Here is an 18,710-nt window from a genome sequence, read left to right as displayed (position 1 = left end):
GCCCAGATGACTTCGTGGTGAAGACAGTTGACTTGCTGCAGGTGCTGGAGGGCCAAGTTGTCTCCAATCCAGATAGCGACACCACCGCCATTTTCATTGCGATCACGTCGGATAGGTACCGAATAGCCCGGGAGGGATGCTTCGTTATCGGTGATCTTGTCTGGTGAAAATTTAGTTTCAGTCACTATAATTACACCGGGTGTGGTCGTTGTAGCTAGGTGCCGTAGCTCTCCGAGCTTTGACTTCAATCCAAAGGCATTGGTGAACAGGACCCGGAGTTTAGGTTGCTTTGCACGTGTTGGTGCCATCATTGTGAGGACTGGTTATCCTGCTGGGGTGGCTGCGCACCATGCTGGGCAGTACGCTTTGCATCCTGTACCAGCGAATCTGGTGACCGTGCGGCAGAGGAACGTTTGTGGAGGTGGAGGGGGGGGGGTACAGGTGTGCCGGCAGCGTCAGCGGACAGGCCATGACTCGCGCTCAGGAATTCGTTAATCGTGGCGCCAATCCCAAGTTGCTCTTGCTCTTGATAATGCTGCTGTGCTTCCAGCTGGTTAGTGCTACTGTCGCTACTGCTGCTGCGGCGACTGCTGGTGCTGCTGCGGCAACTGCTGGTGCTGCTGCTGGAGTTGTTGTTGTTGCTGCTGTTGTTGTTCTTGTTGTGGCTGCTGCTCTTGTTGCTGTTGACTGCATTCACATTTGTGGAGGTGTGGAATCTCCACGGCCTGCAGTAGAGTGGCCTTGGCAAGAAATTGGCTGACGTCACTGTCAGCTTGGAGGTGGCATCAACTGATATCCTGGCGGACACTTGCCCGTTTCCGGCTGTGTGTAGGCTGCATTGGTGGGCTTTGACAATTGTCCCGATGCGTTCCGACCTGCGTGCGGTGTACAAACTCAGTGAGGCTGTCCACCGTACAGTCGTGGCTCAAGTTGCCCACAAAGAACACCGATCGCTTCTTTCTTGGCGGGCCCGCCGCAACTAATTTCCAACTGTCATCATTGATGACGGCCATGATAGGTTGGCTCTTCTCACAGCTTGATTGCACAGACTCAGGATCGAACAAGCTGGGGTCGTCCGTACGGGTACGGGTTCCGTGCTGTGCAGAGCCAGAGGCCACGTCGATCTGCCCTGACTGTTTTCCATCATCTGCATCGGCTGGGTCGAGCTGGTTTGGTGCTGGGTCAAGCTGGGGAGCACGGTTACGAGGTTTCGTACGGGTGCGAGATTTTTCGCCTTGGGAGATTTGTCGGGAACATTGGCGGATTTCTGCAGGGAACAAAATTCCTCATGTAGGGCTAAGAGCTGCGTGGAGAGATCATCCACACGCTGATGGAGACGACCCTCACGATCCCTCGACTCGCTGACTGGATTGTGTGTGTGTGTGTGTGTGTGTGTGAGAGAGAGAGAGAGAGAGAGAGAGAGAGAGAGAGAGAGAGAGAGAGAGAGAGAGAGAGAGAGAGAGAGAGAGAGAGAGAGAGAGAGAGAGAGAGAGAGAGAGAGAGAGAGGGATAGAGAGAGAGAGAGAGAGAGAGAGAGAGAGAGAGGGAGGGAGGGAGGGAGGGAGGGAGAGAGGGAGGGAGGGGGAGGGAAGGAGGGAGGGAGGCACGGTTTCGTATGCAAGCCAGTCCACACGGATTATCCGTGCCGAAAAATCGTATGAAGCACGCCTGAAAAAATCCGTAGTGCCCATACGGATTTTGGCACTGAAAATCGTACCCCGGAACCTCTCTATTGACACTATACTAATGTACTTCCTGACCCCACTATAAACTCATGCGCCAAGAGCCCTCATCATTGGTTTGAAATGGTGGTTACATTGAACAACCTGAAAGCAACTAGCGTTCGTTCAGATTAATAATAGTGCATGTCCAGCTGTGTGACAATACTGGAATCTCTGGTTCATGCATACAACTTACAAGTATGGGTGTTTTGTTGTTTTTGTTATGTGATGAATTGGTATGCTCCAGACCAGCTTGATATGTGCAGAGTTTGGTATTGAGGGCTACAAGGATCCCACTGAACTGATTGCCAACGTGTGTGGAGCAGAAGGTTCAGGGAAATCTACCTTCATTGCATCCTTCACAACAGAAGGTTTCTTAAATAAACGACTACGTAAGGAGGATCAACCAGACATGAAGGCAAAAGATTTAGCCTCGAGAACAAAGGTGAGTTGAAAGCAATGTTGAATGCACACAGCATTACATCGGATAGAGTGTGATTTGGATGAATGTATTGTTAGTCCAAATTACTACCACCCCACCAACACAGTGTTTGGTACACAACTAATATACCACCATGTATAGACTGGGATGGAGAGGCAATGATTAATTTATAGTAAAGAAATAGGACCAAGGAACTACAAGTTGCGCTATAATGTACTTGGTCCGCCCAGTTACAATTGGCGCTTATCTTCACACGTGTTTCAGGAAGGAAATACGAATATATTATTTGAAGCAAGCCACGATCACAAAGTACTATGTACATGATTATTTACATATCAGTAAGCAACTCAGTCGAAAATTCAAGCAAGTTACATATCCTCCTCACCACTATCGTCGCTGGAGGAAGAGCTCAAAAATTTCGATCCGGACAGCTGCTGCACGTTTCATAGCTTGTTCCACTTCTCCTCGTCTCGAATCTCGCTCAAGGGCAGTGCATGCCTGTCACCTTGCCGATCAGAAGCTGAGTGAGACTGCCCGCATGTTGGCTGGTAGTGTTATCCCCGTTTGTCGCAATAATGCGACTTTGTTTGAGACAAAGAGGCAACGCCATATCAGTGACTTTTTTTCAAATCGCATCTTACGCTTGTCGTACTTGCTCATCAGCACCCACGCGAGCCGCGGGTGCTTGTACATGCAGCGCAGTGATAGCTTCTGCTTGATGTAGCACCTGTACTGTGCGTACTGCACCTACATGATTGTAAGTCCTAACGCCGGCCGTGCACCAGACTTTTCGGCTAGTTTCCTGAAAGTCCTTTGCACGAGTGTTTCCCTCAGGACTTGGTACTTATTTTGATTAGCTCCTTTGCCCTGTCCTCTGTGAGCTTCAAAATGTGTCTGCCGGATTGGTCTCACTTTCTGGATATGTCTACATGAGCTGCAGTTTCTTCGTCAGCGATTTGCTGGTGATAGTCCTTCACTAGGCGCTGTACTGTGCAAGCACTGAAATTCAAGGTCGCGAAGCGCTTTTTCAGCTTTTCTATACCTCTCCGGGGTAAACAATCCTTGCCATCAGACAGCTGGAAGTAGACAGAAATTGTATTCTCCATCACTCTGAAATGCGAACATCCTGACCTATTTTACGGACTCGAGCGGAGGTTGCAGTGTTTTCTTGCGCTGACGGAAGTGTTCGTCGGCGGTAGCTCCGTCAAAAAGACTCAAACGAACCGATCGCAACTTCTGTAATGGTTTGTGCTGCCATGTCATCGGATGCAATGGTCAATGGTTATGTTCGGATGGTGAATCGGTGGTTCCATGCCGTGTGACACAGTCAGATGACCGAAAAACCAAGTGAGAAGATAAGCGCCAATTTTAACTTGACGGACCATGTATGTCCACTAACATCACCAGTTACTTGACAATCAGCTCATGCGATAACATTGCACAAAACTGACGACGGTCCTGACGTTCTACAACTACCTAGCTATCAGCTCTAGCACGTCTTGGGTGCGCACTCCAACAGCCTTCCAACTTGAAAGGTTCTAAGTTATACGAAAACATAGGAATGGTCTTGCCAGTATCGTCATCGACATGCATGAACATCCACCAACGTCCTTCACAGCAGAGACTTTCAGCTTGTGCTTGTCTTGGTTGCGTTCACCTTCCCCCATCCTTTGTTTTCATACAACTTAGAACCTTCCAAGGTGGAAGGCTGTTGGAGTGCGCACCCAAGACGTGCTAGAGCTGATGGTCAGTTACTAAGTAGTTGTAGAACGTCAGTACTGTCGGTCAGTGTCGTGCAATCTTATCATTTGAGTTGGTTGTCAAATAACTGGTGATGTTTGTGGACATTATAGCATAACTTGCAGTTCCTTGGTCCTTTTCTTTACTACAAATAGCACGTCACGCGAAATTACGCATCTATGAGCGACATCCACAAAACCTGCTGGGAGAGTATGCGTGTACTCGAGTCTCCTCCTGAGGACGTTTTTCTTCTTTTTTCAGCTCCAGTATAGCTGTATTTTTCATTGCAAAGCCGTCCTCGATTGTTGTGTTCGTTGTTCAAACGAAGTGGACATTCAATCAAGAAGGCAGAGGACGTAGGAGCCTGATTGGAATTGCTCGTGGCTGAGGACGGCCACACAGAGAGTCAGAGACACTTTGCGATTTTCTGAATACAAAATACCGTACGCACGATGCAGAGCTCAATTTGTGCGATATGAAAATTGTTTGTGATCCACCACATTGAGCAGAACGCGATCCAAACACAAGCTTATCGACGGTTAGGCTGCCGACCTGACTGGACAAGTGATCCCTGGCTTCACCAGACGCCAGAAGTCGGAAACCATGTCCTTTGCTGCGACGTCCATCTCCAAAAAGAACTCCATCTTCGTCGTGAAAAGGCTTGAAATACTCAATATTCAACGGAGATTTGCGGTCTCACGCTTTCTCAGATCGAATCGTTTTTTGTTGTTGTAGCAGTTGCAGGGCAGATCCCGCCACTACTTCAAAAGGGTTTCGCTTCACAGCATGCCTGGAACAAGCCATATCGAGGTTGCAAGCTACCCCTCCCAGCAAGAAATTCGAAATGTCAATGGTGGAAGGTATACTTTGAACAGAACTTCAAAAGGTATGGTTCGCGGCGCGATCGTTCTACCTACGTCATTCAAACTTTGCAGGATGGTTCTGACCTACAGTCCATTCAGAAAAGGTTGATATCCTAGCTTTTGGCCATAAACGGGTCAAATTTTGAGTTTTCGTCTTTTTTTGGCAATCCCCCATGGAATGCTCTTCCAATTGTGTTTTTGAAGTCTATTTCTCCAAAAAGCAAGCCATAACAAGAATAGGATTTCGGCCAGGTTTTGCCCCCAAAGCACTGAATTGGGTAATAACAAAATCCAGGCCGTTTACTCCACTTGCATAACAGTACATTTGCGGTTCGAACCCCAGTTGAGGTGCCTTTTTAGACCCTTTTTCAAGTTTCGAATCGCGCGGCACTGTTGTTGTTGTTGTTGTTGTTGTTGTTGTTGTTGTTGTTGTTGTTGTTGTTGTTGTTGTTGTTGTTTATTTTACTTCGCAGATTCTAACGGGCAAGTTGCCCAATAACAAGAAAGCGAAGGCAAAGAAAATAATACTAATAAAAGAAATAACCGGGGGCAGCAGAAAATGAATAATAGCTTTGAGAGCTCAGATGGTGAGCCAAGGAACAAATTTCCATGTTACAAATAATCGCTTTTAAAAGTAAAAAGAAAATAGCGGGTGGTACCGCAGACTTCCTATTCTGAATTCCCTGAACGAAGCAGAGACATTAGCTGGGTACATGTCACTATTACACAGTAGCAAGAGAGCTACCTCGGTCGACATCGGTGGACGTGGACTACGAGTGGATGCGACATACGAGTGGATGTGACAGCAACAGTGACTGGAATAATGGGTGATACGTTTCATGGAGCGAGCGTATGTGGGATGACTGACATCTTGAACACACTGCGTTGGGGGATGGTGCGGATGTCGCTGGGTAGTGCGTTCCACAGCTTGGGAGCGGCAACAGAGAACCTAGCCTGACCAGCGCGGCTTGCGGCTGGTGGTATGTGCGCTCCGATGTCCTTCTGCAAGCGGGTACGCCGATCTGGTGACCTTGAAATCAGTCCACAGAGCCGGTTCCCCGCAATGCCGTGGATGCATCGCCAGGTGAGCAATAGCGCCTTTTGCTTGTGCAGCTCTGAGATTCGGTAGAGTTCCACCCGTTGGAGCAGAGGTTGAGCAGAGTCGTATGGCCGAGCGCCAAAAACTGCGCGAACCGCTTTGTTCTCCAGCGTCTGGAGATCCGTTGCTTGCTGGGCAGTTAGACAGAACAAGAAACAACTTGATGCGTAGGTCAGATCCGGCATCACCACGGACTTCAAGTAGGTGACTCGGGCTGCCAGGCTCAAGCATCTCCGAGTCCGCCAGAGGGCACCTACTTTGCGGGACACCTTTGCTGTAATGGCTTTCAGGTGTTGCTGAAAGTTCAGCCCCTCGTCAATGATGACGCCAAGGTACTTCGCGCTGGTGACTGTTGGCAGAGCTTGGCTGCGACAGAGGACTGTTACCCGGGGTCCAGCGTCTCTACCAGGAAAGACTGTGAGAACTTGACTCTTCTTCTCATTCAGAATCAGTCCTCGCTCTTCCAGCCATGCAGCCAAGGAGGAGACTGCGGTAGAGAGCGTACTGGCAACAGCCTGAGTCGTGTCAGCGCTACAATATACTGCGACGTCATCGGCGAACTGGATCGTGGCTGCGGATTGGGCTACTTGAGGAACATCTCTTGTGTACACGTTAAAGAGCAACGGGCCGAGCACCGATCCCTGGGGCACACCGCAGCTGCAAGAGGTGATTGTGCTGCTGCTGGCCCCGAAACAAACTCGCTGTGTCCGCTCACTGAGGTAGCTGATGAGCCAGCGAAGGGGTCTGCCTGTCACTCCTAAAGCAAACAGGTCCTGAATGAGACGCTCATGACTGACTTTGTCAAATGCCTTGGAGAGATCGAGAAAGCACACTCCCGATACCTGGCGTCGATCGCGGGCCTCCAGGAGCGTGTCCGTCAGGACAACCAATGCATCTTCTGTTGAGTAGCCATGCCGGTACGCAAACTGCGTGTCAGGCAGCGCATGAACACGGGAAAGCTGACCTTGTAACTGGTTTTGTACAATCCGCTCGAGGATTTTCGGAATAATGGGTTGTAGAGATACTGGTCTATAATTCCCAGGGGAAGCAGGATCTCCCGATTTGAAGAGGGGGCGAACCTCTGCTAGCTTGAAGGCCCGAGGAACGATACCCGATTTCAGGGACATGTTGAAAAGTTGGGTGAGGCTTGGTGCGATGATGTCGGCAGTGGCGAGCAGCAACGATCCTGGGACCCCGTCACTACCGGTTGCTTTTCTGGCGTCGACTTTACGGAGCAGTTCGTAAACGGAACCTGCATCAGTCCCTCGAAAATCCGAAAGGACTTCCCCTCTCAATGGCCCCTGAGGTTCTGCCAATATGGGAGGTCTATTGGCGTCGGTCACAACTTGATGGAACGTATTGCCGACCTCTTCAACGTCGCATGTAGGATCCGGTTGTGCTCGGGTACGGCCTGTAAGGCTGTTGATGAGCTGCCAGAGCTTACGAGGGTTTGCAGATGCAGATTGACATGTCTGATGAAAATACGAGTTTCGTTTGCGCCGAATCGCGTTAGATGCCTGCGTCCGAGCCAGTTTGAATGCACTGTGAAGTGCCATATCTTCGGGGTTCCGGAGCCAGCGCGTGTGCAGCCTATTCCGTGTCCTGATGAGTTGATACGTCTCACGGTCGGACCATGGAGGTAGAGGCTTGCGGCGCGGTGGTACAGTCTTCATTGGAGCATACCTGTCCAGGACAGTCATAAAGCGCGAGTGCCAATCATGCCACGTATCATCCACGCTTGACGACTGTGGAAGGGAAGGGAAATGCTGAAGTTCTTGCTCCAGAGCGATTCTGAACTCAGGGATACTTATATTCCGAATCCGCCTGGCCTGCTTCGATTGAGTCTCTGCACGAGGAACTGAAATGTTCAGGTTGGCGAGCACAGCGCTGTGATCACTGATCAGACAAGGTATCACCCTGCAGCTGGATACCATCTTCTTGTCCGTGAGGACAAGGTCAATAAGGGTGCCTTTCGGCGTACTTGGAGTGATGCGCGTCACTGCATCCACGCAGTTGGTTAAGTCGAACGTGCAGCACAGGCTCTGTAGATGGGTTCGCTGATGATTGGGGTGATTAGCGGACAAGTCCACATTGAAATCCCCCAACACCGTTAAATACGTGGCTGAAGAGCCAGCACTATGCATGGCACTTTCTAAATCAGTCCAAAACTCCACGGATGTGTCAGGGGGCCTGTAGGCGCAGCCGACACGGTGATGCTGTCGATGTATCTGTACGTCAACCCACACCAGCTCTAAGCCGCTTACGCTTAGATCTGGGCGTGGTTTGATTGGCAGGGTGGATTTGTAATAGATACATGTGCCGCCACCTCGCCTGCCGCTGTGATCGGTCCTTGTGAGGCTGTATCCAGGAAAAGCTACTTCTCCGTCACCAATAGTGCTATCCAGCCAGGTTTCGGCCAATCCAAAAATATCAAAGTCCTGCACCTGGAGGAGTGCCGTTACTTCATCTACTTTGTAGCGCAAGCTACAGACATTCAAAAAACCTAGTTTAAGCGTTCGGGTATCCTGGGTGCTCACCGGAAAACTGATGGTGGCAGCTCGTGGAGAAAATACCTGAGCGTGTGGATTTAAAGACGATATAGCAGTGAAAAGTAGTAATTAGTAAGAAAAAGAACAATCATGACGAGGACTAGCATAGAATCGAGATTACAAGCAGAAGTTTACCGGTTATTGGCTTCCTCGCCGACTCCTCACACGTTGGGCAAGGCGGTGCATCTCTTTTGCAGATGCCTCATTTGCCCATGCGACTTGGGGGTCGAATGCCAGGACTCTTGCGCAGAATGTGTGCTTGCCTGATGCGCGGATGAATCCTTCGTCATCAGGTGAAGAGTGACACCCCTTCCCACGAGAGAGCGGAAATGCCGGCACTCCACGTGTAGCCTCTTCTGCTGGCAGGGTTGTTGGCGTGGCGACTGGTACAGAATAAGCTGCCTGCCGTACAGGTATCTTAGAGACCTTTGGTGGTCGCTTGTCGCAGTGCTGCTGCTGCTGCTGCTGCTGTTGTTGTTGGTTCGAGCCCTCTAGTGTGGTTGAACCTTTTGGTGGACATGGGCAGTTGCTATCGGTTGCTTCGCCTGTTATCGCAGCTCCTGGATTTGGTTCAGCGCCAGTGGGTTCTTGTACATGAACGAGTACATCCGGACTGTCATCCGCCATACGGTCCGCAGCCTGGCCCTGTACGACAGTGGAGTACGAAGTGTGATGCGTACGTGTACGTGCAGCATTTGGGCGTGCAGGACAGTCACGTGCTTGGTGGCCAGATACACCACAGCGAAAGCACGTCTGTATCTGGTCGCGGTGATGTATACGGTACGACCTTTTCTGAATGCTTAGCTTGCAGGGTACACCTTTCTTCAGGACCACTAGCACCCGTCGTACCCCCGTGAGAATTTTGAATTTCTCAACGGTGACAAATTCGCAATCAATATTGCCGACAATTTCGCCAAATTCCCCCAAAGCCGACTCTATGTGGCCCAGATGCAATGCGGGTTCGCAACCATAAATGTAAACACGGGTAGCGGATACTGTGCCATCTCCCGGTAGCATGTCAATGCTCTTACCCTCCAACTGCAGATTTGCTGCGACGAGCTTGTCCCTGGTGGCGAAATCACGCAGGGTCAGAACACAAGACCCGGGCCGGCCGTGCAGGTCGATCTGGAGGACATCTCCAAGCGAGAGACTGCAGGCTTGAATTGCCTTTGCTACGTCCAGATGCTTCACAGTCTTTGGACACTGGAAATGGACAGCTGGCCTGTCCATGTCAGAGCGCTCAATTTGCCTACCACTCGGTATTTAGAAAAAAAGATGTCTGCACAGTGTACCACAAAATCGCCAAACACGGGAGCTCTCCAGAGCCAGCGCTCAACCTTTTCTGAATGGACTGTACACGGTAGGCATGGAACCACAGGGTTTGATGTCATAGCTGACATTCAAAGTCACACGCACAGCACATTCGTGTGCACAGATACTTAATCAGTGGACGTCGTCATCTTCTTCCCGCTGGTCTCAAATGTACGATGACGTGCTATTTCGCCTGACGCCTTGTGACCAGAACAATAATACACGTAGAAGTACAATACAGCATGACAATAGTGGGCCACAACCAGCTAAAACATGTCTTAGAGTGAAATTTTTCAAATTTTGTTTTCTCCAGAAAACAGTTCTTGGGGCCTAACTTGACCTCTTGAAGGTGATACAGGGCAGAAAAGTAGTCTACAAGTGCCCCAAACACCGCTTTCAAAATATGTACTTTGAAATAGAAAATGACAGTTTTCGCACAGTCTGACACAAAGAGACAAACTATTACTTAGTGGCTTTTGTGGCGGAGCACAATACAACGGAACTAAGATGTTGACACAGACTTGAGCATGTCAACGACACGGCATGGCCCAAGTTCTTCCTTGAAAGGAACACGATGCTCTGGGCGGCGTTGCACTTGCATACTCTTTCGATTCTGGCAGTAACACTTTCGATGCTCGCCTGCGTTTCCGAGACTGCGTCAGACGACTCATGAGAGCTGAACGTAAGTAACGTCGTAAGGCAGCCGGTTCGTCGCCTAATGATTATGTACTAGCCCACAACTTGTGCCTCTTCGCTACTGGAGACGACGGGGACGATTCAGCTTCGCTGTCGACATCAACATCACTGAGATCCCAACAAATTGTCAGCGTCGCTCTGCAGACCCGCCGCCACGGACTTGCAGGCAACTGAACAAACCTGGGCCATGCACAGCGATCGTCTGGCCCTGCGAGCTGCTCTAGTATCACTAGATGCGGACAATGTCAGTCTTTTCTCGCCAGCTACTTGAACTAGACCGCCAAACAAGTGTTTGAACAAAATTTGAGAAGATGATCGCCACATCATGAATGAAGTGCAGAGTGAACGCGCTCCAAAAACATTTTTTTCATTTCGTCATTTCCCAACTTTTTTACGAAACCCCAAAGACATGCTTTAGCTGATCGCAGCCCATATATTGTAATGCCGTATTATACTTCTATGTGTATTATCTACACATAGCATTACTATACTGTTACTGTAGACCACTATTATGTTAGTGAGATGGGTGTAATTCACACAGTGTTCACTTTCTCACGGCATATTTTCATTTTTCAATTTTTTTTCCATGTAGGGAATTGAAGAAACCATGTGGAAGCAATCGCAGGTGAACGTGCGTTTTCGCAACTTTGCAGGCCACGACCATTATTCTGCGTCACACGACTTTTTTGCTGTTGCCATGACAACACCATCTGTTGCCACGATCGTGGTGGATGGCACAGAGTCGGTTGAAGAGATCACGAAACGTGTCAGTGCAACTGCTGCTAGTTATGCGTGTAGACAATCAACATCTGATGATGGTGAGTGGATAACAATGTACTACAGCCGTGTCCAAAGAAATCCCATCTGCAAGTCAAAAGTAGCCGCGTCGTTCTGTTTCAATCACATAATGTATTCAACTCGGATACTGAGCCAACGAGAGAGCTTGGAAGCTCAGGGCCCTACGCTATGCTTTTTTTGGCTTGATGACCTAGACAAAAAAAGCATAGGGATGTTATAAATTCTTATAAGTTTCTGCTTTTTGTTTTTAGACATAACCTGGGATTCGAACCCGCACTATCGCCCTGCATGCATCCCCCCCCCCCCCCCCGATACACTTCGCATACATACTAATTCTTCCAAGTTGCTTCACGTTATGATCTTGTATTTGAAAGCCCTATTTGAATATGCATTGTGGCCAGCCGTCTTTGATTGTACGGTATGGTACGGAATAGGTACGGGATAGGTACAGGACATGTACAGGACAGGTACGGGACAGGTACGGTCGATGGGAATACGACACCGTCTACCGCCTTGATGATGGCAAAAAAAGAAAAGAGATGTTATAATTTTTTTAATTCTCCTATTTTTCAGGCATTACCTGGGATTCGAACCCGCACTATCGCCCTACATGCATTCCCCCATACACTTCGCATTCATACTTATTCTTCCAAGTAACTTCACGTTATGATCTTGCGTTTGAAAGCCCTATTTGAATATTGCGGCCAGCTGTATGTGGCCAGCTGTGTTTGATGGTACGGTACGGTACGGGACAGATACGGGATAGCGCCAGGCGTGACGCAAACACACAAACAAACCCCAAATTAAAGCTGTGTGGACCCTGGCTAGCTCCAGACGTTACTGAAGTAACGACTTCTGCATAGCTACGGGAATAAATATAATTAAAATAGAAGAAATCACATGGAAACGAGTTATGAAGCAACTATCCACGACTGTTACAAGATAATAAGCAGTGGGAGGTGTGATGACTGCGTATTATCTTGTTACAGTCGTGGATAGTTGCTTCATAACTCGTTTCCATGTGATTTCTTCTATTTTTATTACACAATGTATTGTCCAGCCCTCTATGTCAGATATAATAGCCAATCTTTGAGCAGGCATCATGCACAAAACTGATTGGGTAGGTGGCGGTGAGAAGAAGAGTTCTGTGCCAGAATGTAGAGTGTGTTTTTGGAATTTGTTTTTACCTCTTTTCTGTGCTAAGTGTTTACCTGGTGTTAGCAGCCGTCGTCAGTTCCCGTCGGGAACGGACACGGTAATTTTTTTCTTTACTTTTTTTGTGTCAGGTGGGCCATTACCATCGTATCATTCAGCCAGGAATGTGGCTGACGTCACGTCTCCACATTTACTCTACTGGACTAGTTACATTTTGATGTTAATAGTTTTGTTTGATCATCTCGACAGGGAAAAATATATTGAGTCCATTTTGTGATTTCATATGCAGGTTCTGAACTGGATGGCCAACGGCAGCAACCATTGCCACTGCAGCTGCAGTCGCAATCACACACACAACAGTCAGGCGGGCACCAGCAGAAACTAGACGTTGTGGCTATTGCTACACGTGCAGATCTGCTTACTCCGCACCAATGCGACCAAGTGGAAAGGGCCATTGTGGAAGGGATGAGATCAAGCTCACAGCGTTTGGAGCTTGCCTTTGTGAGAGTAGTCGATGCCAGAAAGTCCAACAGTTTCAGTATGAACGAGCTGAGGAGAGCATTCCTACGCTTGGTGCACAAAGTACTGGCGGTAAGATTGCAATTTTGAACGTTGTTATTCTATAACGGCGCCTACATGTAGATATTTATTGTGTTGACATACCCCCTTCATAACCCACAATAGTGTGGAACTATAGTTTTCTTTGCTACAAATATAACAGGTTCTGACTCAAACTGTATGGACTGCTCTCTGACTCAATGTCCTTTTTTTCAGTTTTCCTCAATTTTCTCATGGCCCATCTCAACAAGAAAAACCTTTGCATGAATTTCAATGAATTTCAATGAATTTGAACAAAGGTTTTGAGTATAAGCTGGTAAGTGTATTGAAGGGTGCCGTGCAGTTTGCATGTTGGCACTAGCGAATGTGCAAATGGATGCAATTGATTTTCCTAGTGCTAAGCAGTAGAGGCGACGTTTTCAAATAGGACATAGGTTGCAAACCGGAACGGACTCAATATACACTTTCTCTCTTGGTATTTTGATTAGAAAACATATGTCACAGTGAGGCTATGATGTGTTATACATGGAGCCAAAATTTCATGGCTCTGCGATGACCAGAAGCGCCACACCAAGCAGGTGAGTTTTAGACGTGTTGCTTCGCACTGCGACTTGAGTTTTACGACTTTCGAAAAATCACCAGCTTGTCGCAGGTAAACAGCGGCTCGCCTCTCGCCAATAATGCACCGCATACCAATCAAAATTAATGGAAGCACGCACAAGGCTTATTGTTACTCTGTACTGGCCGTCGTGGAGCGATAGCAATTACTTAATTTCAGACCCAGAGAGAATTTGACGTGCACTCTAAAACCTGTCCGGTTTGGAGCCACCTCTGACTTGAAGCGAAAAATTGGGCAACTTGGAGGCAATGGGTCGACACAAAGGAGTGGCTCAGTTCGATTGACTCTGGCCTCAGAGCAACTTCAACATGCCAGTTTCCTTCCACAAACATATTTCGAGTGAACAATCAACGCTGATGATCGGTTTGGGTCTATACAAATTTGGCTGTAAAGCCGTTCCGGTATCGAACCGTGGCCTCTACAATGTAGAGACAATGTCAACAGTCATGCGTGTTGTCGGTGGTGCAACCTCCCGTCCATACCCCATCAAGGCGGGAGTCCCACAAGGCAGCATCTTGGGGCCAACCATGTTTCTCATATACATTAACGACGTATCAACATGCCTTGCTGGGAACACGCAGCCGGAAGCCTATGCTGACGATATGACATTGTACACTCTTCTCCGTAACGACCTCCCCACTGCTGCTGCCTTGCTTCAGGACACCGTCAATCGTCTGTCAGACTGGGGCAAGGAATGGCGTGTAGCGTTTGAGCCGTCGAAATCCCAGGCTATGACAGTCACGCTGCAAAGAGTGCAGCTAGCCTTGCCCTCTCTCCTCTTTGGAGGCAACCCTGTGCCAGAGTCATCCACAATAAAGCTCTTGGGGGTGACTTTTGATCCGAAGCTGTCCTTCGCGGAGCACATCCGCGCAGTGTCTATACATGGCAAACAGCGCTTGGGCCTCCTGCGGCGAGCTGCGCCCTATCTCTCCCGAGAAGGCCGCCTCACGGTGTACAAGATGTTTGTACGGCCCGTTTTGGAGTATGCTCCGCTCGTCTGGATGGGAGCTGCTCCCTCCCATCTATCACGCCTAGATAGCATCCAACGCCGTGCATTGTGCATCATTGATCCCGAGACGGAGCTCCAGAGCCTCAGCCTACGGCGATACGTTGCTGCATTAACATACACTTACAAACTGCATTTCATCACCGGTCCAACTCAATTGCTAGCAGTCCTCCCACCAAGGCTTGAGCCCCGTGACGCCACTCGCACTCGAAACGATCTCCGCATGGCCGCCGGCCACAGTTACCAGCTACGAAATCCGCTACCGCGTCAAGGACCAGACACCATTCTCCGCAGCTTTCCACATTGTGCAATCCAGCTGTGGAATTCCCTGCCGCCAGCTTTTCTAGACTCCGCCCCAACTCGCAAACATCTTCAAAAGTTTAAGTGCAACGTCAACGAATACCTCCGCCGACAGGATTGGCGATGGTCCACGGACATTCTGCCTGTCGACCCACCTACATTCTAGTGCCCCGTCAACGACTCCCATTGCTACGAATGCGCTGCACAGTAGTACTAGCTGCTGCTTGCCCTTGCTTTATTTTTATTTTTGCTGACCCTTACAGCTCTATCTTTTGTTTTTGGTGCGTGTTTCTGGCCGTGATGCCGAGACCTCAGGTCGGCAGAGCCATCAATGCCCCACCATCACTGCTGTACCTCGGTGCAGCCCCTTCTCAGTAGTTGTCACGTTTGTCCTTGTCTCAGTACCATTGTCTTCTGTATTATTTATGAGTTGGGTATGTGAACATAGTAAAAAAATAAAAAAAATAAAAAAGTCAGTTCTTAAGGGGGAGGGTAAAGAAGATCTCCGAAAATCGAGATTTCCCAGCACAGGTTTACTTGTAAACTACTGTAAATTCTGTGATATTAAGTTTAACAATAATGCACACAAAATGCAAGTGCCCTGAGGCCTCTTTACATTTGATGTGTCTGTGACGTTGTTCATGCTGCCTGCAGAAGTCTCCAAGGCAACATCGCCTGGTGCAGAAGGCCGATGACTACTTGGGTGAAGTCAAGGCCTCTCTGAGCAATCCATACTGCACAAGGAAAGAGTTTGTTGCAGCATTCCAGAACGTCATTTCCCAGAAGGCCGCTTCCAGAAGACAATATTCTGTTAGGGAGCGTGTTGCGGAGAACATCAGTAACTATCTTCGGATTCTGACAGCTTATGGATATGTAAGAAACTGTGTTCTCAATATGCTGATCCAAACACGATTACTTTCGGGGTGTTGAAAAGGGGGACGGGGTGCAAAACGTACTGCAATTGGACTGTCGACAACACCCTGCATACACAACTAGCAAACATCTAAGGGCAGGCTGGTGGCCGAGGGATGGGTCAGAGGGTACGGACGAACCCCCTATTTCTGCCCACTGCCAGCTGTGAACAATTGAAAAAGTGCTCTTTTTTAGCCATGTCCATGCAGTGGTGGAAAGTGACATTCGACATTATTATGTATTTTTATGTATGAGGAGTGCTGCCGAGCCAAAATGGATCATTATGAGACCATCAAATCTAGAAAATAATTGTTTGACATTGGCTTACTGGTCTTGCGAGTGCTGGTGTACTGTTAAACAGCTAGAGGTGATGCCATTACTTCATTAGTTGAAATGCTTTTGTAAAGCAATTTACTGGCAAAAGGCGAAACCCACGACTCGACTCTGTGTGTGTGTGTGCCTGTGTGTGTTTTGTCTGTGTCTCTTTGTCTGTGCGTCTATCTGTCTGTCTGCCTGTCGTGTCGGTCTGTTCGCCTGTCTATCTATCTGTATTTACGTGTGTATGTGGGATGACTATGGTTTCTGCTAAAGATCATCACATTCCCCGAGCTGGATGATCTGGTGGTTCATGACCGTCGCTGGCTCCTGCAGGACGTGATTGGGTTCATGTACTCTTCCAACGTCTTCCCCCTCCGACCTGATGGCATTGTCAGGGAATACAAGATAAGTGAAGAGGAGCTCGTCCGTTCTCTGACGGCCTTCGCCAAAGACGGTGAAAAGGCAACACTCTGCGTGCGCATGGCCTTGCAGCTTGGCTTGAGCATCCGCTCTCAGAAAGATATCATTGCTCTCTCCCTGCTTCCTGAGTGCACACAGCCATTGAAGATGCACAGAGCCTTCATGACCTCACAAGTGATGGTTGGCTCTGTCCACACCTGCAATGGCAATGACACAGCAACACCTACGGTCTCTGTTGCAGAAACAGTGCCGTCCACAGTAGTCGCTACGGCAGAAACCACAGCAGCCACTACAGCAGCAGTCGCAGCCACAATGACCCGAACGGCAACAGCCTTGGGCACAGTCGCAACTAGAGAGTCATCGACATCAGAAACATGCCAAGCGGCCGTGACAGGAAGCCCAGGTACGTGAAGAACCATTTCTAGCTCGCGATTACTACATCAACACCCTACAAATCTACTCTGCATCGATCATTCACTTCTCCCTACACCCGCACGTTTCGGTTATTTTCCGCTTTTCATTACCACATCTGGTTGTCTCTAGCTGTTGACCTTATCCTACAACGGGTTCCAACGGTTGATTGTCACCTGCAACACCAACTTGTGAAATGTTAACAGCTAGAGAGGTGCCAGCTCCATGTTCTACTTCAGGGCCATCTACAAACTGTCAGTTACTGATTGGATTACCAAGATTACAAACACTACAAGGAATGGACATGTTATAGACGGTGGTCTGAACGTTTCATTCTCACACTATGGCATGAAACGCTATCCTGACATGTTCTTCAAAATAACTGCATGATCAGCTTCAAGGCAAAGGGAATAACAACCTCATTCAAGAATGAATTGTGCAGCCATTGGGCTAACCTTTTTGGCACAACCAAGCCCTGAACTTTTCCCTGCCATTCTCTAACTTGTAGTTTTAACATTACAGTAAAATCTGGTTTAGACGACCACCCCACGGTGCAAGCAAAAGCGGTAGTTAAAGCCAGGTGGTCTTTAGAACCAGGTCCCACGGTGTCTGTGTGCAACTGCATGGAAAAACTGTCGTTAGGAGAAGGTGGTCGCTAAACCAAGAGGTCGATTACACCAGGTTTTACTTTATAACTACATATGTCACAATGTTTCATACCTATCAGATTCTTTTCTTCACTTTATCTCTTCCTGTTAATGCCAAAGCTGAGGCAGCAGCAGTCACAGCAGCACCTCCCGTCACTGTGGCAGATGCAGTGACGCCCACAGTAGCTGCTACGGCAGAAGTCACAGCAGCCGCTACAGCAACAGTCACGGACACAATGATGCAAATGGAAACCGCCATGGGCACAGTCGCAGCTAGAGAGTCAACCACATCAGAAACATGCCAAGCGGCCGTAACAGGAAGCACAGGTATGTGGAGAACCATTTCCAGTATGTGATAACCACACCAAAACCCTCCACCTGGGATTTGGCCGTTTACAATCAATCTCGACCTTCATCCTCACTTTGTCGAGTTTTCGGCTTTTCCTATCGACAATCTCTTTATTCCAGCAGTTGACGTAATCTTTAAAATTGGTTCCATCTTTTCCATCAAACTGCAACACCAACTTGCGAAATTCTGAAAGCTACAGGAGTGCAATCTCCATGTTTTATTTCAGGGCCATCTACAAACTGTCAGTTACTGATTGGACTTTAAAGATTACAAGCAATACAAGGAAAGAACATGTTTGAGACGGTGGTCTGAAAGTTTCATACGCACACTATGGCATGAAACGCTATCCTGACATGTTCTTCAAAATAACTGCATGGTCAGCTTCAATGCAAAGGGAATGACAACCTCATTCAAGAATAGAGTCTACAACCGTTGGGCTAACCTTTTGGGCACATCCAAGCCCTGAATTGCTCCCTGCCATTCTTTAACCTGAAATTCTAACATTATAACTACATATGTCACAAGTTTTCTTACCTATCATAATCTCTTCTTCACTTTATCTCTTCCTGTTTATGCCAAAGCTGAGGCAGCAGCAGCCATAGCAGCACCTGCCGTCCCTGTGGCAGATACCGTGACGGCCACAGTAGCCGCTACGGCAGAAGTCACAGCAGCTGCTACAGGAACAGTCGCAGACACAATGATGCAAACGGCAACGGCCATGGACACAGTCACAGCTAGAGATTCTTCCACGTCAGAAACATGCCAAGCGGCCGTAACAGAAAGCACAGGTATGTGA

The 18,710-nt window shown here is 48.5% G+C and overlaps 1 protein-coding gene across 1 annotated transcript in view; it reads left to right on the top strand.

Annotated features, from left to right (window-relative positions):
* Positions 1–18,710, top strand: part of LOC135826671 (uncharacterized) — a 49,546-nt gene extending 30,836 nt beyond the window's left edge. The window contains exons 6-12 of the mRNA XM_065339272.1: positions 1,969–2,166; positions 11,014–11,239; positions 12,664–12,965; positions 15,512–15,730; positions 16,361–16,910; positions 17,686–17,892; positions 18,496–18,710. Coding sequence (XP_065195344.1) covers positions 1,969–2,166; positions 11,014–11,239; positions 12,664–12,965; positions 15,512–15,730; positions 16,361–16,910; positions 17,686–17,892; positions 18,496–18,710 — 1,917 coding nt within the window. The remainder of the gene's footprint in view (positions 1–1,968; positions 2,167–11,013; positions 11,240–12,663; positions 12,966–15,511; positions 15,731–16,360; positions 16,911–17,685; positions 17,893–18,495) is intronic.

Source organism: Sycon ciliatum, chromosome 10 (assembly GCF_964019385.1).
Source record: "Sycon ciliatum chromosome 10, ocSycCili1.1, whole genome shotgun sequence".
Taxonomy (NCBI): domain Eukaryota; kingdom Metazoa; phylum Porifera; class Calcarea; order Leucosolenida; family Sycettidae; genus Sycon; species Sycon ciliatum.
The sequence above is the reverse complement of the archived record's forward strand: the minus strand, read 5'-3'. Positions and strand labels throughout refer to the sequence as shown.